This window comes from Melozone crissalis, unplaced genomic scaffold (genome assembly GCF_028551555.1).
Source record: "Melozone crissalis strain CALT ecotype California unplaced genomic scaffold, PUWL_Pcris_2 ptg000033l_1, whole genome shotgun sequence".
Taxonomy (NCBI): domain Eukaryota; kingdom Metazoa; phylum Chordata; class Aves; order Passeriformes; family Passerellidae; genus Melozone; species Melozone crissalis.
This window is the reverse complement of record NW_026535811.1, coordinates 5,133,437-5,158,366: the sequence shown is the minus strand read 5'-3', so window position 1 is coordinate 5,158,366 and position 24,930 is coordinate 5,133,437. Positions and strand designations below refer to the sequence as shown.

General features: G+C 41.6%; 1 protein-coding gene across 9 annotated transcripts in view; it reads right to left on the bottom strand.

Moving 5' to 3' along the window:
• MICAL3 (microtubule associated monooxygenase, calponin and LIM domain containing 3) overlaps positions 1-24,930 on the bottom strand; it is a 157,364-nt gene that overhangs the window by 94,391 nt on the left and 38,043 nt on the right. For all 9 annotated transcript variants that reach the window (XM_054282140.1, XM_054282135.1, XM_054282134.1 and 6 more), the window contains exons 2-6: positions 9,086-9,461; positions 3,450-3,657; positions 1,997-2,113; positions 1,221-1,322; positions 471-626 (exon numbers count right to left, since the gene is read on the bottom strand). In XM_054282140.1, coding sequence (XP_054138115.1) covers positions 471-626; positions 1,221-1,322; positions 1,997-2,113; positions 3,450-3,657; positions 9,086-9,349 — 847 coding nt within the window. In that variant the 5' untranslated portion in view covers positions 9,350-9,461. The remainder of the gene's footprint in view (positions 1-470; positions 627-1,220; positions 1,323-1,996; positions 2,114-3,449; positions 3,658-9,085; positions 9,462-24,930) is intronic.

Here is a 24,930-nt window from a genome sequence, read left to right as displayed (position 1 = left end):
TTCTACCAGAAGAAAGTAAATTGAAACTGCATGATTAGAAAGAGAATATGCCAAGAAACTTTCTTCCATGCTCTGAGTGACTTTAAAATCTGAACTGTCAACAAAACCACAGCACATTTCACCTGCATAAAGCTACCTCTTTTAAAAAATCCATTTATCGTCACTCTAAGGTTTGCATTCAGACGTGGAGTGCAAAAACAAAACTCTGGATTCATGACCTCTTCCCATTTAGGGCTTTGATTTCCTGAAAACCATAAATTCTCCACTTCTGAATCAAAGTGACATACATCTGCTTTGTACAGCAGAACGGCTACACTATACAAAAATAGGGAAGTCATTTTTCATAGGCAGCACTGACTGCCTTGCACAAGATGTTTGTTTCTGGGTTAAACACACAAATCTGGGCTGCAAAATAGTAATTATAAAAAAGAGTTTATATTTCACTGTAAATCTGTCAAGTGCTGGCAAACCTGTGGCATCTCGGAGATCCTGGAAGAACTTCTGGTTGAAGATGAAGGCCACGCCGCTGATCTCTTCTACTTTGGCTTCAGCTGTGGTGTTGCGATTGATGAAGTTTGCTGTGATAGCGATTGCAAGCTTGCCACGGAATTCCTTCCGGCGAAACCCTGCAGGAAGGGTAAAGTGGCAATGCTGAAAAGCAAACACACCTTCAGAGAGGGATCAGTATGCCACAGACAGGTGCACTCACACAGTAAAGGGAGAGAAGGGAATTGATGAGCTACAAACTCCTCCAAAGAGGAAAAAGAGCGTTGCTCCCTAAACAACACTTTTCTGCTTCATCAGAAAAGTGTTGTTTAGGGAGAAAGCTCCCTACCACCCTCTCATCTCTGTTCCTAAAGCTGCAATTTCCATTAAAAAAAAAAAAATTTCTCTGCTACACAGAATAATACTCAACACCTTAGTTCCTACACCCAAAAGTAGGAGTGACAATACTACTTAACTAAAGAAAAAATGTAGGAAAAATTATCCAGATCAGAAACCCTTATGTCTTTATTAGTTTAGAGGAAGAAAACAAACACCACCCACATCTCTGCTATAAATGGATTTTTATATGGACTTTTAATCTCCCAGTCACTTGTCACCTGTCCCTATCACACTATCAAGTGTCTTTCCAGATGTTGACTGGTGTGTTAAAGGCCACTTTTATTCCAACAAATTTAAGAATAACTTCTGTTTGGAGGTGAATTATGAACCATTACCTTCTAAGGTGTTTCTCCTGCCATCCCCTCCAATGATTACTTCAAACTCATACTCAGACACTGGATGGGTTTTGGGATGAACCAGTGCACGCCAACCTATTCCTGTAGATAGACTCCAAGTTAGTGACAATATAAATGGCAATAATAATAGAAAAAAATTAAATAAAACCAGTTCTTACTATCAATAAATCCTTCAACACATGATCAGTCAAGAAACCCAGCAGGACAGCTACACTGATGACAGCAATTCCGTGTGAATCAGAGGTAAACATAGCCCTGCTAAAACTCCCCTAATTCCTTTAAGGGCCCCTACAAACTTCTCTACTGCCTATACAATTAATAAAAGGCCAAATTACAAGTAAGCTACAACTCCTGTGGTGATCAGAGAACACGTTTCACAGCGATACCAAAAGCATTACAAGGATCATTCACCAATGTAAATACACTAAGTGAATGCAAAGAAAGGAGTTGTTTTAAAATGTTATCAAAATGTTACATAATAGGCTTAAGTATTTTAGAAGCAATTACAATTTACCATGTCTTGGTCTATTTCTGTGCAGTCCTCCTGGTGACTTTGTTTCATTCAGTAACTAATTTGGATTTGCCACTAGAAAAAGCAAATCCTACTAAAAATCCAAGCAAAATGGATTAATAACTATTCTTATTAATGGAGCATGAGGAAAGGACTTAACATCATAAGCAGAATTAAGGAGTGCATCCTGTGTATCCCACCACAACTTCCCCCCTTCTCTACTGCCCATTTCAGTGCCACTTGCTTTCATTCTCCTGGTCCTCTGGAGGGTAAACAAGCCCCCGGAACTCCACGTTGACATGGATCTCTATTCCCAAGATCAAGGCAACCTTCAAAAGGATCAGCTGGAGCTGACGGATACCTGCAAGAAAAAAAGCAGATTATAAAGAAATAGAAGGAAAAGAAAAGAGCCCAAGTGCCCATGTGTGTCTGTGTAACATTACTGATACCCTGACTTAAAGGCCAGCTGCTACTTTCTTCTTCCCCACGGAGTTCCCAGTGATTCATCCAGGCACCACAGGTGTGTGATACCACAGCATGCTAAGAAAACTCTACACAGCTGAAAACCCAACCCTTTCCAAAGCATAAAAAGAAGTTTTTTAGTATTTCAGTCCCCTAACCAGCAACAAGGGTAACAACCAGGACATGAGCGGCAGGAGAGGGAGGGAAGACAGCAGAGGCAGGACGGCATTTGTCACAGATGGCAGAGAGCCACTGGATCAGCCTGGATGTAATACTGACTGCACCTCCATGCCAGCACCTCTGGGTTAGTGAGGAAATAGAAAGCTCCTCACCACCTCTTCAGGTAACTTTGGCAATGAGAATGAAAATCAGAGTGTGCAAACTCAAAGGAAAACACCTTACTGTCATATTTCAGACACTGAAATGAAAAAATCCTTCACCTAAACACTAAATTTTAGCTGTGCTGATACACAAAAAAAACCCCAAAATGCATAAAAACTGGAAGAATAAAAATGAAAATAAATTAGAGGGGAAAAGCAATCTGCAAGGCAGAAGTTACAAAGACATCTTCCAGTTTTACCATTTGTTGCCAAATTAAAAAAAAAAAAAAAAGACAACACAGACTGGAGGGCAACACCTGGTTGCGCCTTGTACAGTCAATTTTGGGGAAGAAAAAGAAAAGAAAAATAACTCCTACTCCACCAAAGCATTCAGCTTTCAAAGAGGACTGATTTAATAGAGTATAAAAATCATCAAGATTATTCTCAGTTTTAACACAAACATCTATTTAATCAAAACATATCTTCATCACTCTCCTGAACATTAACAAAGCCAAAACTGTTCCACCTTTCTCCAGACAGAAATTCACAAGAATGTTCAAAAGCATGCACTTATTTTTCTTTACAAGTTGCTCAAGAGAAACAGAGCAATGCGGCAGCTGCAGGAATGTATCAGCAAAACCCAGAAAAATTACCCATTAAAAGAAAAACAATGTTTGAGCTTTAAGTGTATTTTTCAGTGTAGGAAGAAGCTATGCCTTAGGAATGTCTAAGAGATGACAGATAAACACTGCATGTTTTAATCTCATGACCAGCCCAGAATGCACGATGCAAAAGTAACGCTGAAATATACCACAAAAATTTGAGAGCAGGGACTGTGTAGGCTGAATGTTCAGCCTCGCCTTCCTCCCCCCAGGAAGAAGCAGTGCTGCTGTGCCCAGCCCTGCCTGTACTCACTGATATGGTCTATGGATCCTGCACAGAATTTGCCGTAGAACTTTTTGGCGCCGAGGCCGCGGAGGTCGTGGATGGTGAAGGGCCAGAGGTGCAGCACGTTGTTGCGGGAGAAGGCGTCCCTCTTCTCTATCACCACCACCTTGGCTCCCAGGAAGGACAGGTCGATGGCTGTGCGAAGGCCACAGGGTCCAGCCCCAATTATCAGACACTGCAAAACACCAGCACTGCTTGAATGCACAGTCCTTGGAGGAAATGGGATTTCTGTAGCATCCCACAGCTCTTAGGAAGAAGTGCTCTTTGTATGAAACAAGCTGAAATCTCAGATCAGTCTGTTTCAATCTGTCAAGTTCTGCCATTGATAAGAAGAAACCACGACCTGAAATTTAAGTATTAAAGACTCAGAAAGCAGGCAAGTAAAACTGTGTGCTTGCAAGCCTTGCTCTAGGAAGAGCTGCCAAGCCATACTCTCCAAGTTACCTGGAGAACAGGAATATTTCTGAAGGCTTCTCCCTCCCACATTCCACCTTTTTTTCTTAAAAAAAAAAAACAAAACAGAAAATCAAAACAACCCCCAAAAACCAAAAACAAAACCACTGACAAGTTTTCCTCTCATCTTCCAAACACTGAGCTGGCCTTTCTTAAGAATATCTTCAGTAGTATTGCAACAGCTACAGCAGACAAACACAAGACATTAATGTTTTAATAAACACCATCATTTAGAGTAACAGAATAAAAGAGTAGCCAAGTCAGAGCACAATATTTTATGCCTTTGGTGGTGCTTTGGGGCTTCTACTACTGCAGCAAAGGAGACTTCAGGGAAGTAGACATCATGTAAACAAAACCTTTGTGTGATCAGACAAATCTTTTCTCCAACCTAACCTTTGCCATATGAAAGGTCCTTCACCTTCCCTTATCTCTTTCCACTTTACTCACAAACACCATCAGATGCTAATAAACAACTTGAGAATGTAAAATACGTGCATGTCTAGTGTTGAAGTACCTTCTGAGAACAGAATGATGCAGCAAAATACTCTCAGATTAAAAACCCAAGATAGTCAGGAGACACTTTTAACCCACAGAAACTGAGGTCCACAGAGAAAGCGTTGGTATGTGCAGTCACATAAATATGGTACACAGTCCATTTCTTCATCGTTATTGTACTTTGATTTCTACCGAGTAAACCAGAGACCTTGTTACAGAGGTGGCTGCTGCTGCTGCCGCCACGTGATTCTCTTCCAGATCCTTATGGCTGCACAAGAAAGCTCTTTGAGAAACTCTTAATTATGCCAACATTTAACTATGAGCCAGTGCTCTGACAAACAACCAATCCCAAAAAGCAAAACTTGGTGTTTAGTGGTCATCCCCATCTGACAATTTTTACAGGCTGCCACGTTCTCACCACTTCACCACTTACTCACTAGGGCACAAACTCTGCAGGCACCATGAATCTGCAAATGTAAAGCCTGAATGATGGGAAACCAATTACAGCAGTGATGACATAGCTATTGACATGCAAATTCCACGTAGGACTACAGAAGAAGATAAGGAGTCACATAAATCTGAGGGCAGAGATCCAAGTCTAGAGGAAAGGGAAGAGAATAATAACACCACTGCTTCTTTGGTGGCTTCAGGAACCTGAAAGCATTTGGGACAAAAGGCACACCCAACCTCTGAGCTAATAAATAACTAAATAAAATTGTATATTGAACAGGTAATCTTGAACAGGATCCTCAGTTAGATCTATATTCTTCCAATTTTAATATGGCTTTCTTTGTAGGTAAGTGTAATTTCCAAACATCCCCTTGTCTTTCTTTTCTAAAGCTTTTCAGAAAATTAGCTCAGCACATCATACTTATTCAGGTAATAACTACAATCTTCAAAGAGCCTGGATTTCAATAAGCAAGAAGAACACACTGAATTGGGTGATTTTCATTCTTTGACAAATTTCCACATATAAAATATTTATGATGAAGTACACAACAGCAAAGGAATTGTACTAAAATCAGACTATTCAAACTCAGGTTTCATGAAATTATAAGCCAGTTGTCTGCAACTTTGTCACAGGAACTTTAAAGGTTTTTTCCCCTCTCTATCCTTCCTCCCTGCTCTCATAGTAGGATGTGGTTAAAAGCACTTAAGTTTTGATTAAGATTCTAGTTATTCTGAATGTAAAATACTCAGACAAGTAATTTATGGTCAACGTTGCCTTTTTTTTAATTCCATCACAAAATCATTAAATTATGTTGTTATAAAACATAAATTCTAAGCACAATTAAAACCAGAAAAGATTCTTTTCCAACTCTAATGCTTCTTCCAGCATCGGATAACTCATAAAAACCCACCTTCTGATACTCCCAGTCAGCAGTAACCCCATGACATGCCAAGTACAGCCAAATAAAGACAGCTACTGTTATTCTTGTTCCCTTTCCCCTCAGTGACTCCAAGCAATTGCTGCAATCCCCTGCACTGAAGCTGTCTCACCCCTCAAAAACACTTCTTGCTCAAGATCTTTCAGAGAGATTATATTAAGTTTCCAGTAACAATGCCATGGTAATGGAACATCAAATGCAAACTGAAATGCTGTATTCCCTGTATAACCAATGGAGAGAGAGCACCATTTGTAACTATTTACATTTGAACAACCCATCACGTCCAAGACACTTTCATGAACTCTGATTATCTGAATTCTGGTTAGCCTGGATGCTGGCCATGTGCACAAACTGGCCAGCTCCAGGCACAGCACTTCATCCCTGAACAATTTTTAAATGGGCAATTAAGAGCCATCCCACAAAGTATGAAAGCTTCAGAACTGGTTTATGTTCAAGCGTACAGAAGCCAGGCTTCCTAAAGAAATTACTGACTTCTGTTCTGACATGATAAAATCCTAATCTTTATTTTAAATTCTATCATCTCCACATGCCCACTTAAATCTCTGTACCTTTTAATCAGCAGTTAGCAAATTACATTAAACATTAGGAATATAAAGCCAAGTGAGTTAGGAAACATCAAATCACAGATGACTCAGTTTTCAAAAGGCCTCTGCTTTAAACAGTTATGATTACCTCTTAGGAGCAAAGTAAATTTAAACATTGAATGGCAGATAGTATTTGGATAGGAAACTAGAAATTAATAGAAACATATATGAAAAGATAAGAGAAATTTGGTTTAAAAAATATGTTCACTGCAGTCACTGCCCAGTCCCATCACCGTGGTCCTTCACACCAACACCAGCAAGTTCTGAGATTTTTGTCTCATCATTCAAAGAGGGACAGTCCCACATGAGCCTCTCTGTTTATCTCACCACCACCCCACCACAGGCTGCTTCTACAATCACACTCTTGATCCCAGCTCTGCAACTCCATTCTCACTCTCTTTAACTTGGCTTTGCTACATAAAATAGGTTCAGCTTTCAGCTTTTGGAGGATTTAAAATCCCTAGCAATCTCTTCAGTCCAACATCACTCCCAGGATGTTTTACTCCTTTTATCCACTTTATAACTGTACTTGAAGAGAGGTTTTAAAGGCACTTGATTACACGTATTTACTCAAAGCACACCCTTTTCTGATGACTTTTGAGCCTCGGAACTCCTCTGGGCCTCCAGTTATTCTTTCAGAGCACCATCTGAAGGACTCAGTTTCTCTCATTCCTCTCACTGACATCTTCCTAGAGGGCTTCACCCATCAGCTCCCTATATATGTGATCTTCCTCTATAAAGTGTCTTTGCCTCACCTCATCAGAGACACTGGTTTAATCAGCTTTGTCAGAGCTGTCAAGTCACAAAACCTCAAGAGTTGGCTACTTTTTGGCCAAGCTAAAATCCCTACCTTTCTGACATTTCCTTGTGGCTGCCTAGTTGTTAATTCAAGCTCAATAACACTAAATGGAGCTCTGATGTCCTTCTAAACTCAGCTCACCACTTCCCTGGATATAAATGTCACACTCAATTTTCTGGATGCCTTTCATGGCTGAATGTCACCCTCCCCTCACATCTGGTTTTTATATGCTCTCACAATCAAGCAACATCCACTTATTCCACTTATCTGCCCATTAAGTCCCTTCTTTAATGTTTCATCTCTATTATTGAACCAACCTTTTCCACAGTGTTAACAAACACAGTCAGAGCCTAGATGCAAAAATCACTCTTAGAATCTATTATTCAAATAAGTTTAAAACCTCTACATCTTGCTCCTTCCATCTCTTTGTCCTAAAAGCATAAACCACTTCTCTTCGTTTCACAGCCTTAAACACCTTAGTTCAGCTCAACCCATTATGTTTCATTCAAAGTAAGAGCAATTCCTGAATCTAATGAATGCACAAGGTGATCAGTTTTGCAGAAAATTTAGAGTTTTTCTCCATGATGCTCATAGCACTTGGAAGCCTTATTCCTAAGCATACACAAAACCTATTACATTCATCTTCTGGTAAATCCTTCCTTTCTTATGTTGCCTGAAAAATGAAAACTTTAACAGTGGTTGGATTTTTGGGGTGCTGAAGCTGCTGCCCACTGTGACTACCAACAGTGCACAATTGTTTGATTTTCAGAGTTTACAAACTGTTACTACAGTAATTCATTATAAATGCCTCCATCCTCAAGAAAATGGCCACTGGAAAGTGAAACAAGAAAAACAACTAAGAAACTAACATAACTTTCTAATATCCAGTTGGGGGAAAATATAAGTCCACCAATCTGAAATTGCATTCTCTAAACAAGATATATTCTCCCTCAATTCTATACTGAGGAATTAATCATTAACTCTTCCAATTAAAGTACTTCCTTCTCTCAAAAGGTGACTATCCAAGAGGAGGAGTGGCATATGTTGTCCTCAATGAAGGAGGACAGAATCCTGTTCTAATTTTATCCTATTCTGCACTATTTGTCTATTTTGAAAAAAAAAAGTGCTTGATTATTTACCAACCTATTCTATTCACATTTCAATAAATGATATAAAGAACTGATTTCAAACTGCGCTGTCCAAGGGGAGCAGCACATAAATACCAGCTCACAGTAATTCAGGTTTAAAGAATAGTAAAAAGCTGTGTAAAAGCAGGAATTCCTGCAGTAAATACCACACATACCAACCTTTTAAAAAGAATTGGTATGAGTTTCCACAGCATATTTTTTTCTTTGAACCTAGAATAAAATTGATCACTTTCTAAATAAATGGGAAACAGTCTGTTTTGCCAAATTGGCAGAAAAGTTCAGTTTTCTTGAGAGAGTCATGAGAATTTTCAAATTGCAACTGGAAATTTCCATACATGCATATTTTGTATCCTAGACTCCAACAGCACACATTCCTGTTACTGTCAAAATGCAAAAAGGAGTCGACCAAGATTAAAGGTTTACCAATTAAGACCTTCCAAGGCATCTATCTATAGGACTGATGCCACAAAAACTTACAATGCAAGAACTTGCTGGCTGCTCCTCCTGAATAAAATACAAACATTCAGGTGGGCAGTCACATCTGGTGGTGACAAAAGGAATTTCTGATTGCTGATCAAATGCTAAAATTGTGAGAACATTCCTGAAACTTCCCTAGCTTACACCAGGCAATATTTTCCTACATCCACACCTTTTCAGTGTGTATTCCAGAGGGATTGGGTAAGAGCTGCCTGGCCCATGGTGACTGAACTCTTACCTTGGTGTTGGCGCATGCTTTCCCCTTCTTGTAGTCCTTGTGGCTGCCTCTTTTATCCAATTTGGCCCACAAGGCTTTGGCTTTCCAGTAATTGAGCTTGGACTTGAGTTTGTGATAGAAGGAACGATAGTCCTTGGGCTTTAGCTCCAGGTAGTCACAGAGCTCCTGGAAAGCCTTGAGAGTCCCCTTGCAGGTGGAAGCCTGGACAAATCTGTCAAAGAGAACATGAGCCTGGTTCACCTTCTCGTTTTTACTTTCCTCCATGCTTCACACGTGGCAGCTGCCCAGGGGGGCAGCTGTGCTCTTCCAGTCTGCCAGATTTCCTGATGTTGTTCTGCTGAGCCACTTTCACCTCTGCCTTACAAGCATTATTAACCTGTAAAACAAAAAGAAGAAAGAGTAACTGAATTTGCTCTTTTTCATTCCAAAATTTTGTCTAGGCCTGCTGAACTGAGAGCCCAGATTCCCAGTCAGTCCTCAGCTGATTGATATCCCAAGGATTTCTACCCAGGCTGACTGAAGAGGAGGCTTTCAGAGTTCACTGAGCCTCACTGCAGACAGCAGCACATCTCACATCTCTGTTAAATCACAGAATATTTTAACCTGAGCCAGTGCCTTGGAATGAGTTTTCCCTGCTCATTTATCCAAACTCATTCTGCATGAAGAGCAGGGGAAGTTCCAAGTAAGCAGGCAGATGTTACCTGGTGTCTGGAAGAGGGCAGAGGCTGTGAAACAGAACAGGCAAACCCTACCATGTTGCAGTTACTGTGTAACACCACAGCAACAGTTATGGGCTGGTGTTAAAAACACTACTGCCACAAAACACTTAAGAGTCTGTGCTCCATCAGTAAAACAAGCTTTTGTGCCTTCATTCTAAAAAGACACATGTCTTTGGTCATGATAAATAGAGATAAGAGGATGGCATAGCAGAAGCTGATATAGAATCCTTGCCAAGACTGGTTTTTGCACAGTGATGCTTACTGTGATCTTAAAAATAAGTTAAACCTGCTAATAGCAATTAATTTCTTGGAAAAACTAGTCAAGGCTGTAAAAAGGAAGCCTGCCTGTGTTGTATAAAGCAGTATAAACATTTCCCTTACCTAAAGCCTACACACATCATTCTGTCCATAAATGAGCAGCGTAAGAGTGAAACATGGCTGGTGCACAAGCCTTCTAAGATCCCATACTAATTCCCTTATTTTGTATTTTTCAGCTTCTTTTGATATGCAGGTCCATACCAAATTTTAGGTGGTAGCTGGGGTCTACTTTAACCTGCTGGGGCAGAGCTGCTGTCATCAGCTCTGCTGCTCATTTCTGGGATGCCTCAGAAGCAGGCTGGAGACCTACAGAATTGTTTGGATCATGCTTAAAGCACAGGTATCTGCTCTTCCTCTCTCTCTTCTATATAGAATAAACCTTTTTCTTTCTTTTATACATAACACTAAGTATACTCTAAATTACCCTTCTTGTTGAGAAAGAATAGTTCTGTTTGCCTTCAGATATGAAGGCAGCACAGGAACACATGCACAAACTATGGAAGTGAAAGCACTTCCAAGGTGCTTTTTGCCCTTTGTTTTTTTTTTGCAAAGGGTATTAAGGCAAAAAGAGAAATATGTGGACTTGGATAAAACTTTTTAGATTCTCACCAGCTCTTTTCCTGCTTCCAGCAGACAGGAAGCCAAGCCAAACATTACAGCTCATGTCTCTTCCCCTCCCACATGACAGCTCTCCAGTAGTTTATTTGGGCACTGCTGCTTTTCAGCCTAACATGGTATTTATTGTTTATGTTTAGAAACAGCAAGGGAGTCCTGGAAACCTTGACATACAGCCACAAGCTGGTAGTTTTGAAAAATAAAAGTTCCTACAGAAGTCAAAGTACAACAGTGGTTTATAGTGCAGAATGCAATTCTAACTTTATTAGGACAACCACCTTAGAGGACTCAGTACCCATGAAGCTGTTTTTCTAACTGGCTGATAGTGATGCCCATGTCCATATCAGTGCTGCTCACTAAGCAAACTGGAACTGCTTCCCTTGTTTGCCATCTTAACTTCACTGTTGTGAAGCTGGAAACATCTCCAGGCTTGCACCACAGGGAAAGCACTGCACTGCTGCAGAGGCCAAGCCACAGAACCCTGAAATGGTTTGGGGTTTGGAAGGGAGACCTTAAAGGTCACAAAGTTCCAATGCCCCTGCCATAGGCAGGGACACCTCCCACTAGACCAGGTTGCACAAAGCTCCATCTAATTTGGTCTTGAGCACTTCCAGGGATGGGGCATCCACAGCTTCTCTGGGCAACCTGTGCCAGTGTCTCAGTGCCCTCACAGCAAACAACTTCTTCCCAATATCCAATCTAAACCTGTCCTATAACAGTTTGAAGCCATTCCCCCTTGTCCTATCATTCATGCCCTTTTTAAAAGTCCCTCTCCACCTCTCTTCTGGCCCAACCAGGTACCAAAGTTCTGTGTCTCCTCTTTTGTTCTCAAGAAGAATATTATAATGCACTCCAACAAAACACCTCTAACGCTGAAGGAGTCATTTCAGTGTCTCTGTGTCATACAGACACAATAGAATACCTACAGCCTAAAGTCATATGCCTCATTAATCAGCACAGCATTCCAAGCTGAATACTCTTACATTCCCCCCACTTCTTGCACCCCCACTCTGCTACCCAAACACTCACTTTACACCAGTGCTTTGGATGAGTGAGACTTCTTCAGAAAAAGCAGTACAAGTTACATGACCTAAATTAAGCAGAGTCACAATTCAGGTCTGTTAGTCCACATTGCACTTCTGATACGTCCAAGATGTAAGGACAGCATAGGGATCATTTCTTACTCTGGCTTCTCCCACAGCTTTTCACCAAGGAAGTGAAGCAGCATTGGTTTTGCACTGCTCAAACACACCAAAATTAAAACCCAACCTCTTTTTGTCACATTTTATGACAGTACAAGCTGGCTTGTACTGGGCAATTCATTTGGCTATAAATAAGAAAACCAGCTGGCCCCTGGGTTGAAAGAAAGGATTCTCAACCAACTCTGTTCCATCCCAATTTGCACACATCTCACGGGTCCAGGAGCTGGGTGGTGTCAAGGAACAGACCAATAACTGGGTTTTTCAAACCCCCTTTATAAACAAGGCTTCATGCAATAAACTTGTTCTTTTGCCACACGGGCATTGGGGTGTGTGTTGTCCCGTCTCCAACCACTGACCCCACAAAGTACATGGATATTAAACATAATATCCTTTCACTCTAGGAACTTACTGCCGTGTCTGAGGTTTGCTAAGCCAGCAGCCAAACCTGGAACAAACAGGTCATTTGAGCCAGCACATTCCAAGGGGTACCTTAGCACGGCAGCTCTGCCCAAATCCCGTTTCACAGCCTGGGAAATCAGTTATGCCCACGGGTGAAACACCGAGGCTTCAGTCACCACATTAGGTCACTCCCTAGAACTCTGCATTCCTGATGTAAACACCCTGAGCCCTTGGAACCCAAGAGCAACACGTCAGAGAACATGGAAATTACAGGAGGAAAGCAAGGGCAGGCAGGAATTATTTGCTAGGTTTCCAGGGTACTGGTGTGCCTCGCTGGCTGTTCTGCAAGCCTGCAGTATCCTGCGTGTTTTGTCTCGAGGCAGCTGATTGCTGACTCAGATGCTCTGTGAATTCCTTGGCTTGGGAGCAGGGCGAGAAAGACAAAGCCCGTGGAAAAACGCATGCAAGAACAGTGTTCACGTTGCTATTTACAATAATAGCAGGAGGTTGTCACTGACTCATGGCTCCAAGTACCCTCAGGATCTCCAGCGCTCGCCCAGGACAAAAGAAACCAAAGGAAAACACAGAGATGCAGGCAGCGAATAATTCCAGGTGGTGGTTCCTTCCCACAGTCACCACAGATGCAGGAATATGAATATTTTATCAAATGCATACACGAGAAAGAAAGCCCAGTGCCCTACTTCTGCCAAAGGCAAGAGATAAGAGGAGATTTTCAAATACTACACATAATGAATTTGGTTGTACAAATTGAAGTTCTGCAGCAAGTGTTGCAAATGCAGGGCTTATATATTCCAGGCAAATAAACTCCCATCATAGGAGTCACCACCCCCTCCACATTTCCGTCCTAATTTTGTTCAAAGTGTTCATTCAAGCAACGACTTGAGCCCAGGAAAAAAATAAAATATTATTGGAATGTATCTTTCAGCCATCTCTTTTTTCCCCCATCAGAAATTATTGAGTTAATTCCATCTACATTCACAGCTTGTTCTCTCCACCCTAATCAGGAGTGAATAAAACATTTGCCAAAATAACTGCCCAGCTGCACTTCAGAATGCCGAGTTTCTCTGAGCACCATGTAAGTGCTTTCTTACATTTGAATTATTTCACAGCCAGGCCAACACCACAGATGCACCCTTGACAGACAAACCTCTGAGAAGTCAGGCATCAAGAAGAAGCAGTAATACCATATGGAATTTGAAAGCAAACTGGTCCATGATCATAAAACTACTGTCCAGCAACGTTCCCTATGCCCTTGCCTCCCTTTCCTGGCTCCTCCTGTAGCTTGTGCCTAAGCAAGGCTCAGTAACAAGCTCTGCAAACTCCGAATTACTGCAGTACCCAGGCAGCCAGGACACTCTTGCAACTTGGCTAGTAAAAGCCTAAGCACAGATTACAGTTAAGCTCATGCTACAGACAGTGGGGACACCTATTTTTGTCTCTCTCCTCCACCCAGCACCCAGTTTTCTTGTAGGAAACCAATTACCTTTGAGACTCTTATTCCTCGTTGAATCTGGATGAAATTGTTCAAAAGTTATTAAGGATGAACTGAAAAGCAGATGAACAAATGGCTCAATCCCATAAACCTCTCCTCTTTAGGAAGCCAAACACACACAAAAAAAATCTTTATTCCAACAAATGAAAAAGCTCTGTTTCAATTTCTAAGATTTACATTCTTTTACTTTCAGCTAAAACTGAAAAAATGGATTTTCTACAATATGTTCATGACTTTCTAAGTGATTACAATAGCAAAAAGTGCAGCTTTAGGGCAGTGGTAAGACTGTGGAACAGATGGCAAAAAGAGGACAATTTTTTGACAAGAAAAGCTAAAGCCAAAACTGGCAACTATTTTAGCTCCATGTAACGCAGACCAAGAATGGGAAAGCAGGAGGACAAAGGCGTGGCTGCCATTGTTTGCAGCTTCCCTTTTAACCAGATGGAAAAGGGGCAGGTCAGCCCTGTCCGCAGCACGTCTTAAATGGGATTTAGATCTGCTCCTGTTCATAACATTCAAGACTCAAGTAAATAAGCTGTCAAAAAAACTGTGCTTTAATATATCTATGAAACTTGATCTGGTCACTTCTGCCCACCGCACTGGAGAGAGTCTTTTGGGTCTCCACCTCTTTCCTGCCTACCCTCCCTCCCAAGCTAGGCCAAAAGTGGGAGAAAGAGAAATCAAGCATGAACTTAACTGCAAATACCAGAACCTGTTCTTAGCACACACATAAACAGTTCATAGAATGCTCATGTCAAGAAAAACTCAACCCAATACTCGCTTGAGAAGAAATGCTAATTATACACAAGAACATGGAAGCATACAAATAGAGAAGCAGTTATAGAAAATATTTTGGTACAGAAGGAAAAATGTGTACATTGCTTATTCCTAACCATTTCTTCAATGCCACAACACAACAACTGAAAGCATTTGACCTACAAAAAACAACCCTTTCTCTATGAGAACTCAAAAAGCATACCTTGCTGCTGCTGTCATACACAACTCTTTGATCATAGCACTCCCTACACTGAATGAACACTAACAAAGAAAGAGACCAAGAAACAGATCAATGCTTTTCTTTGGAAGAGAAAAAACAGAAGTAAATTATACCAAGGAAGAGGTAGCTGTTCCCTCAGAGGATAAGGGAACAAGAGTAGGACACCTGGGTAGGTGTCATTCTCACACCACAATGTAACAGAGCAACACAGTTGAATTCCTTTATCTGAAGTGCTTTGAAGCTGTTCCTGATGTTACATTTCAACTTAGAAACGCATCTCCTAAAGTTAGTTCCCACCCAGTTTTACAAGCTGGATTTCCCCAGAGCTCTGCAAACACTATGTAATAACCCTTGGAAAGTGCCTATTTAAAAAAAAAAAAACAACAAAAGGAAGACTCCTAAAATTACCAGAATGATATTTTCACAAGACTCTATTTCTATTACTTCAAATGGGGATAAAACAAATGTGTTGCCTTAGCACAGCAAGGTATATCAGCTTTTGACACCATACAGGACACAGACCCCTTCATTTTTCCAAGCTAAAATGCTGTATATGCCACAATAAAGAGCAGAAACCTGAGCTTTGAGAAAAGCTTAACTGAGCATTAGGGAACAAGAACACTGTTCTGCCCCAAGTAGAAATTCTGAGCAGAACAAAGACTGGAGGCCACAAACACATTTCAACAGCCTCTGCAGCCCAGAGAGCCAAGTCCACTGAAATCTCCAGATTCTGCTGGTGCACTCATCACCCCAAATCATTCCACGGCACAGTGAGAAAATATATAGAGCCTCTATTTGTATTTTGAAAAAAAAATAGTAACCTCATTAAAGAAATTGTCTAATGAAACTCACATGAACACATTTGCAAAAATTTATGTAAGTGAAAGCTAACATAAGCGAAAGTGAAATTTTGGCATTAGAACCTAACACCAAAATACAGACTGCATTGACCACAGAAGTCATCAGAGAGGAGAAAAGATAACAGGAACAAAGAAACAGATAAAACCATAGGATCTGCAGCTGACAAGAGGATAAAAATTACAGGTCTTTATTGGGCATGTAAAATATTTCAGAGACCAGAATGAAAAGGTCTAGCACCCTCTGTAGTACGTGCTTGCTTTCTCTTTACCTGCACTTGCCTCCACCTAATGTGCTTCAGTTCTCCCTCTCATTACCAAATTAGCCAGGGAGGGGTCTGAAGCACAAGTCCTGTGAGCAGCACTTGAGGGAGCTGGAGTTGCTCAGCCTGCAGAAGAGGAAGCTCAGGAGTACCTTATCCTCTCTGCAACCTCCTGAAAAGAGGGTGTAGCCAGGTGGGGGTCAGCCTCTTCTCCCAGGGAAGAAGTGAGAGCACAGGAAGAGTCTTCAGCTGTGCCAGGGGAGGTTCAGACTGGATATCAGGAGGAATTCCTTCAAAGAAAGGGTGGTCAGGCACTGGAACAGCACCCAGGGAGCTGCTGCAGCCACTGTCCCTGGAGGTGCTTAAGGAAAGGCTGGAGGTGGCACTGAGTGCCACGGGGGTGTTGGGTCATAGGTTGGACTTGGTGATCTCAGAGTCTTTTTCCAACTCAAGTGATTCTGTAATTCCCCCTTTCATAGGTCAAAGATTACTGATCACCTGGAGATCCAAAGGAGGCTGAATTTACCAAATTTACCCTTCATTTGCATCAGCCATTAAGAGAAATATTTAGCACCTCAGAAGGAAGCTCAAAGACTGGCCATTTGTGCCAGCATTTATTTTAATCCCAGCAGATAGAGGCCTAGACTTTCAAGCCCAGGGCTCACCCCTCTGTGGTTTGGTAAATCCAGACTCTCACAAAACATTCCAGTTACAGACAGTAAAAAATGAGCATGGGAAAGCAAGTTGTATTTGTGCTGCTTCCAATTCTCAGCTGCAATGGGTGTGGAAAAGAGGCAGGCACTTCCTGAAAGGAAGTGGTAGATGACAAGGGAGTTAGAAAACAGGATCAGAAGATTCCTAATTTCACCATTTTTACACAGTCTGCTAGGTATGGCATCACAAATCCCCTGCACTGAGACGTTCAAACAGATTACAGATTATTTAGTGGATGTATAACCATTTTCTGTGGAAGAAGACTGATTACAGAAAGCAGAGGAAGTTAAAAATCTTGGAATCTTCTTCCCTCTACACATCTTACAAGACTCTTTTGAGAGCCAAGAAATCTAATGTAAATAGACATTTGAATAAAAGAGCTGTAAAGATTTCTCCAACCCACAAACCACCATTTAGAGATGGCTGAACTTTAAAAGAAAAAGAAAAACAAATCCCAAGCTTTATTCTAGGACAAGTTCAGGAAAGGTTGGGATCATGCTATAACCCAAGGGTGCAACCTTAGCCCGTGTAACTACCACATAAAAGATACATGCAGAATCAAAAAAAAAAAATAAACACCTAAAGATCAGACCTTAAACCCAGACTTCCAGAACTGCCACCTCCTCTCCCTTAACAAGTAAAGTCCAACCAGGAACAGCATCTCGAGACTCACCTGCAGATGAGGTCACTGGTGATTTGTCACTCTGCATCCCAGCTATTGGATGCTCCAATCTGCCCCTGTCCCCAGCCCATGCATGGCCAATAAAATGTAAGCTCCCCCAGGGCAGGCTGACACCCTCAAGTTTTCACTGCTGCCAAAGAAAACCCCACAATGTGTTTATAACCACTCATGGGTGTACCCTGCTCCTGTAACTCAAACCACTGCCCCAGCCTTCCTTTCTCCTTCCAAGCTATGCACAAAAATATGTGCTCTGCAGTCTATCTATACACCTAAATTCAGAAATGGCAACGACAACAAACTCAATCCAGGTTAGATCAGGCTGTTTCTAACACCCCACAGGCTTCACAGCCATGTGCTGTCCTCCCACATCACTCACTAGATTAGACAATAATATACAATTAGGCAATTTCAATTTGTTTTGCAGAGGTGGAGAATTACACACCTCAGCAAGAGCACTACTTGACTGAGCAGAGTCTGAACAGGGCGCCAAGCAGGATTTGAAACAAGCCAGGAGGCTGCTTTCCATCGTGGCTTATCTTTTTGGCCAGATTCACTATGGAGTTACACCTCATTTTTACAGTAAAACTTATTTATTAGACTCTAAAGGCACAGGGCTTCTAGATAACAGGGGAGATACTGAACATGTTCAATGGACACAGTGTTAAATCCCAATTTGTCACAGGAAGAAAACACACCCACACATTCATCCTATAACTTTTATTTCATAAATTAGATCATTTGGTGGAGGTTTATTCCACACAAGCCACAAACCTCCTCTGTAACCTCTCCCAGGCTGCATTCCTGTAGACATGGCTTTAATTTCAGAGGAAAAGAAAGTATTTATCCCATCCTTTCCTCAAAATACTCTTACTATGCTTACATTTTGGGGTTCTTCACAGTACGTTAAACTTAGTTCAGTATTAACCCTCGATAAATTTACTCATGTAAATCTTTCCTCTTTCTAAGATAAGAATGCCAACCCTTTGCACTCTGGCATGCTCCACAATCCTGAGTAAGGATAATAATTTTAAAAAGAAAAGCAAAATCCAACCCTTAGTGACTAACCAACTGTGAGACCATCAAATGACAACTGATGAAATCTAGCAACTTAATGAAAGTCTGTCTCTGTTACACAATCTGCTGTGTCTAATTCTTCCCCATCGTTCATATTCCTCAGAGGTACAAGGAAAGCTTTTACCAGGAGACAGCAATATATTGTAAGCAAATAACCAGTTCAACATTTTAGCTCAGTCTTGACAAACAGACAGAATAAAGAGTTTGCATTTTTTCATGATACAAAATAGCCCAGAATCTTGAAAAGTAATCCAAACTGTAGGCAGAGAACGGCAAAACCAAAACCCACAACACCCAACTTTCCGTTGGGCTCCGGATATCAGATAATACCAATTGCACATATTGTACACGGGTTATTAATAGCAACCAGGCAGCACCTTCCCCACTTGGCTGGACATTTGACTCTCAGTAAACACTGAGCAGTTTCAATTGCCCAGATAGCAATTTCCCTGGAACCTGTAGGATGCCTCCCTCAGCAAAGCCCAGGCCAAGCTCAGTGCCTGGAGCGAATGAAAATTTGTTAGGAAATCAGTGAGAGGAAGGAGCTGGAGGTGGTTCTGTGATTTACTCTCCTCTCCCTGAGGCTCTGGCAGCCTCCTGGGAGGAGGCAGCCATCACTTCCAGAGGCAGCCATCACCAATCTCCTCAAGTACAGCTGCACTGGTGGGGGCATGAAAAGACTTGGTATGAATTAGTCAGACATTAAATCCAACCTAAGTGTAAGGATGCCATTGGCAGAATTCATTCCTAGTAGCAAGGACACGTCTCTGCCTTTTATCCTCGAGGACTGTTCTGCCTAGCCTTTTTCATTCCATCCTCCTTTGGATAAAGGCCCATTCCTCTGCAAGGATATCTGGGGGTCTGAAGCAGATACCTGGAAGGTTCAGCTGAGGATATCTGGCAGAAAAAGCAGCCCTGTGAGGGGGCACAGGCATTTCCTTTGCTTAATGCAGGTCTGAGAGCCCTCACCAAAGGAACTACGAGCACTTTTTGTGCAACAGACCTGTGTGCACTTTGTTGACAGGCAAAGCCCCCCATGCTCATAGACTGCACTGTGGAACAGTGACTGCCCAGCATGGCTTGGCAGGACTGAGGCACTGCTTTGCTCCTGTGCTGCTCACAGGCTCTGCTCTGTAGGGCAGTTCAGCATTTCCACTGGCAGATGATTCAGTTCTGGACCTTGGACTCAAACTGTGTAATTTCCATAATCTCTTATTCCATAACATCCTGTATTTGAGCACTAGCCAGAATGACCCTTTTCCAAAATGCTTTTAATGCAGCAAGAAGGAGCACAAGAGACTGCAGGTCACTTGTGACTTCCTCAGTGACAATACCAACAGGCTGCTGCTGGTGTATCTGAAAAGAAAAATACTGAAATTAAGAAGTATTTTCTTCAACTTCATTCAACTCCTGCTTTCAGACTCAGTCAGCCAGAACAGACTGGTAGCAGAGCAGAGCTCTGTAAACTGGGAATGACCAAGAGTGGTGGCAGCACCACAGCATGACAGTCGCTGCTCTCCTGAAAATCCATACAGTGCTCCTGGAGAGCATTTACTGCACAGAACAACCTGGGGTCTTTGAGACCTGAAAACTACCCCCTCTCTAGTTGTTCACTGGCAATAAACACTTTAATATTTGTATATTTACTATTAGTTTATGCTAACAGAAACATATACTGCTGTTAAGAAAGATTCGTTTTCTCCAATTTAAGGACTGAGAAATGTAAAGGGTTTGTTTCTTGTTACACTGGGAGTTACCAGTAAAATCCATGTCTGCTCTCCACTCCCCTGTCATTTCCCATACATACACCCCAGAAATTATCATGTGTTTTTTCCATGGACCCAAAAGATCTGGCTTACTGTAGAGGAAAACTTCTCATTTCCTGGGGCAAACCAGAAAACACTTCAGTATTTGGTTCTTTAAATACTTGGGAGTGACCACAAGTAATAAGCAATGTTTGCTTTTAACCTTTCATTTCTGTAACACTCCTGTTTATTTTCTAGGATAGAGCAGACTATTGCAGTTGCAAGAGCCCTACAGTGACCATCTGCCTGGCTGAACAAAAGCTGAAGTTGTTAAGGGCAATGCCATCATCAAAGTTCATTTCCCTTCCCTGGCTGACACCAGTGTCTGGGCATGCACATTTTGTGGTAACTTCTGCATTATGGTCTGTAACTATAGGGAATAACAGGGAAATGCTCATTTGAAGAACAAAAGGATCTAAAGTTGATAAAAATGGGCAATTTCCTACCCTTATCACACTGGCCAGTGATATTACGAATGCTTCATGTCTCATCCCTGTTATCAACTCAGACATTTCTTCCTGAGCCAGTTGTTTTTATGATCAATAGCTTTCTTTTCATTTCCAGGCCAAGTTTATACCTCTCTGTTCCTGTGATGATGCTGACCTATGCATTAGCTTTGCCTCCCTTCCCACATATATTTATAGACAATGCCACATCTCCCCTTGGCCTTCATTATGCTAAGGTCAAACCAAGCTCTCATGGACTAAGACAGGCTTTCTTTTCCCTCTCCTGCCCATTCTGGGATTGCTTTAGTCTCTTCCACCTCCACAATCCACAACTAACATACATTTTAATGTACTCCTTGATCACAGGAATCACTCTTTCTCCTTTCTTGGTTATTTCCAAGTGAAAGGCCATCAGATTGCTTCAAACTATTGAATTTAATTTCATGTGTATCCTATAAGTTCTAGTCCTGTAACTCAGTATTAGAAATCAGGGAAGCGGGGTTCTAGAGCACTCTCCAACAAGAAAAGCCCAAGGCAATTACTCAGATTATTACTCCTTACCATGACTGCAAACATGTATGCACAGCAAAACAACTTTATTGAAAGTTCATTGAAGGCTGTGCCAAATTATTTGGTTCAAGGCCTTTAGCTGCATGAAGTTGAATTTCTGTGAAAGCAGCTGATACTGTAGCAATTTCTGTAACCCTCTGTCCTCTGACAGAGTGTGGGGTGGGAAGGAGTGGGAGGGAGGTGACCCTGCCATTTGAAACTGTTTCCTTGACAGGATGGATGGAATTTTGCTTCTTCCTCTGTTTTAAAGAATTACAGCCTTGAAAGCTGAAGGTGGTAAGAGACTCCCAGAATTTTCCCTGTGTGCATAGAGCTGCCAAAAAACAGTGTTGGTAATAGTGTTGTTTGGAAAGGCTGTTCATACAATCTCAAGAAAACTCTGCTTTTGGTAGAACAGCTTACTAAAAGCTGCTGGTATGCTCCTGAGTGTTGTTTACTTTGGAAAATGAAATTTGAATGTTGTTTTCCCTCAATGGCAAAGCTATGCTATGCAAAGCAATACTTCAGGCAATTTATGCCACATCTGTGTCCTCACAGCTAATAAAGGAATGTAAGATGACTACAAGCTATGCAGGTATAATCACTTCACCAAATTACATAAGAGAATTTAAGAGATAAGTACTGTTCTAAGTGCTCCAAGCATATATTATATGTTGCCCAGGAGTCCATTATCCCAAAAGAAGAAAATAATTTTGTGTCTCTGGATTGCTCTTAGAAATATCTAAAATACCCCAAGAGTGTGGTTGATTCAGCATTGCTCTAATCTGATCTTGAACAAGCTTGGTTTTCCCTTTTCCACATATGCTATGGAACAGTAACTTCACTTTCATTAGTCCCCTGGCTAACTCCTTAGATCTGACAGTAATGCAGCCATTTAAGCAGATCAGCAGGGTCTCAAGTTTAACAGAAAGATCAGTATTTAGACATGTCTGACTTCAGTCCAAGGTTGCTGGCACACTTATAAACAGCCATAGATTGAGATGCAGCAATATCTTAGAGAAACAGAACAAAGCAGCAAGTTTACAGTATCCAGCTGTAATGAAATGTGAAACTCTGCCCTTGACAAGCACAATACAGCATTGTTCACTGGACACAAGAGGGGCTCCCCTCTGCAGCTTGGACTCCTACCTGTCCCAGTGCTTCCACACATCCCTATGCTCTTCATACTTGCTGGTTTTGGAGAAAACACCAAATTTTCTGCCAGGTTGTTGCAGAAGAGGTCTAGAGCTCATCTCACTGCAGACTGTGGGGAGTAACCCCGAGGTTATTCAACATTGTGGCATCCCAGTAACTCACAGGACATGCTGGAGAAAACATCTGTGGTACCCACACCCCCTGTCCATGGACTGACCCAGCACTTACTGACTCTGTGGGCCCAGATCTAAGCATTAGACTCCACATTCCTCCTCTGCAGAGGCCAAGGCAGTTCTCTTCTAGCACAGAGCTATTTATTACTTACACCACATGCCACATTAACACAAGCTTATGTAAGCAAATTCAGAGCAAGGTAACATCTAATGAAAATGGCCAACAAAAAACAGGTACCTTGCTATTAAAGACTGCTTTCCCTGGAAGAATTTAAAGCCACCCAGGGAATGTGTGGGAGAAGCTGACAACACTGCAAAGCAACCTGCAGCAAGGCAGGTGTGGATGCAAAACACCTGCAAACAAACCCAATCCATTGCTAAAGGTGAGTTTGACTTTCACCCAGAACTGAACCTCACACACAATGTGTGCCCTCATCTATGTCAATCCCACCTCAGGTCAGCCTGACAAGCGTTGGGTGTGATGTCCACAGACACACAAATGACCACCTGAAGTGAACAAGAGCACTTTCCACTCTCTGTAACTGGAATGACCAGGCTGGCTGGCCCATTCTCTCAGCAGTCTTTTCTACAGACAAAGTGGAGCACAGAGAAGCTTCCAGCATACTGCTCTCCTGGCTTCCTTCACTGAACAAGTAGTTACAACCCATTCCCTGGAAAAACAACCCTGCACATGCAGAGAAAAACCAGGCTGTCCCAACTGGGCTACCCTCAACAACTGGAGTCAGCACTAAGGTGACCCAGACAGGATTAAGCTGGAGCCCTGCCACACCATTAGCTTTCATCAGATCAGTATTTGGCTGCAGAAAAAGACAGATCATTTCTGGGGAAAGGCATCCATGCTTCCTTTTCTCTTCTTGGTTAAGAAACTTGATCTGGCTGTTGATTAGGGAAGTACACCAATCCGTATTGTTTAAAACTCTTGCTTAAAGAGAAGGTCAAACTAAGAAATTGTGAGTCACAGAACCACAGAATAAATAAGACTGGAAAAGACCTCTGGAGATTGCCTAGGTTGATCCCACTGCTCAAAGCAGAGTCAGCTAAAACAGGTTATTCAGGACTGTGCCCAGTCGGGTTTTGAGTATCTCCAAGGATGGAGTCACAAGGGATGCTTTAAGCCTAACATAATATCTCTTGCAACAGACAGATCTGCATATTTAACCTCCAGGCAGATTAATTTTTATGTAACCAGGCAATACAAGAGGGGATAGATACTCAAGTCCCAGCACACATCACCCTAAAAGGAAAAGTCAAGGGTGCCAAAAACAGTAAGTCACTTTTTCCCCTATATCTATGAAACTCGTGAGGTCCTCAGATTTCCTCCTTACTCTGAAACAAACTCAATTGTTTATTCCCAGCCCTAATGGAACATTAAACAAAAGAAAGCTTAACCCATGAAGACAACACATGAAACTTCTCTAGCAGATAGTATTGGAGCTCTGAATCCCATTTTACATTCTACTCCCCAAACAAAGCAACATCTAGTGCAAGGCTTTAACTAAACTTCCTCTTCTCTCCTTGCAAACAGTTCTTACTGGTCAAGTTCAGTAACATCTGAATTTGCAGTAAACAAGCACTGCCACAATCAAAAATAACATTTAAGAGAACCTCAAAAAGTGATTGAGTGTCATGTTGGTCCAGATGTTGACCCAGAACATGTGATTTTCTCACAAGCTACAAGATGGAAGAGGTGCATAATGGCATCAAAAAGGATATTCACACCTAACAACAAAAAAATTAGGATCAAAAAATCCATGCTGTTTTCCAAAGGCAGAGTGCAATTCCTGGCAATGGGGCAACAAGGAATAGCTATGCAGCTGGCAAGTGAACCATGAGGTTTTAAATAGATAGTTCAAAGCCAAAGATTACTCTCTTATCCTGCACTGGGAGTGTTACAAGGCTGTGAGGAAAGATAATGATGTACAGAGAAGAATCAAAAATGTATCACTTCAATTTCAAATTATCTACCTCTGCCTTTACAAAATTACTTTTTGGATGATTTGCAATGTGTCAATATGATTTAAAACAGTAGCTGTTGGTAGAATCCAAAGATCCCCGATTCTGTTTTGAGGTAATCAGGGGGCTTTTAGCTCTTGCAGGGTTGCCATTTTAATTTTGAACACACTCAAATAAAATAAAGCTCAGCTCAGGGATGAGAAGTTGTTTCTAGTCTCAGGTTACAGTGGCTACTTAGAAGTACTTGGGTAAAGTGATTTTTCTAAGAAAGAAAAGGTCGCTCATGGGGGAAAGACAGGTTAAGAAACCAGCAGAGCAGGCTGACTCTACAAAGAGCAGATTTTTAACAGCCTTGTTTATTGGGAATCTACTACACACATGCATGTGGGA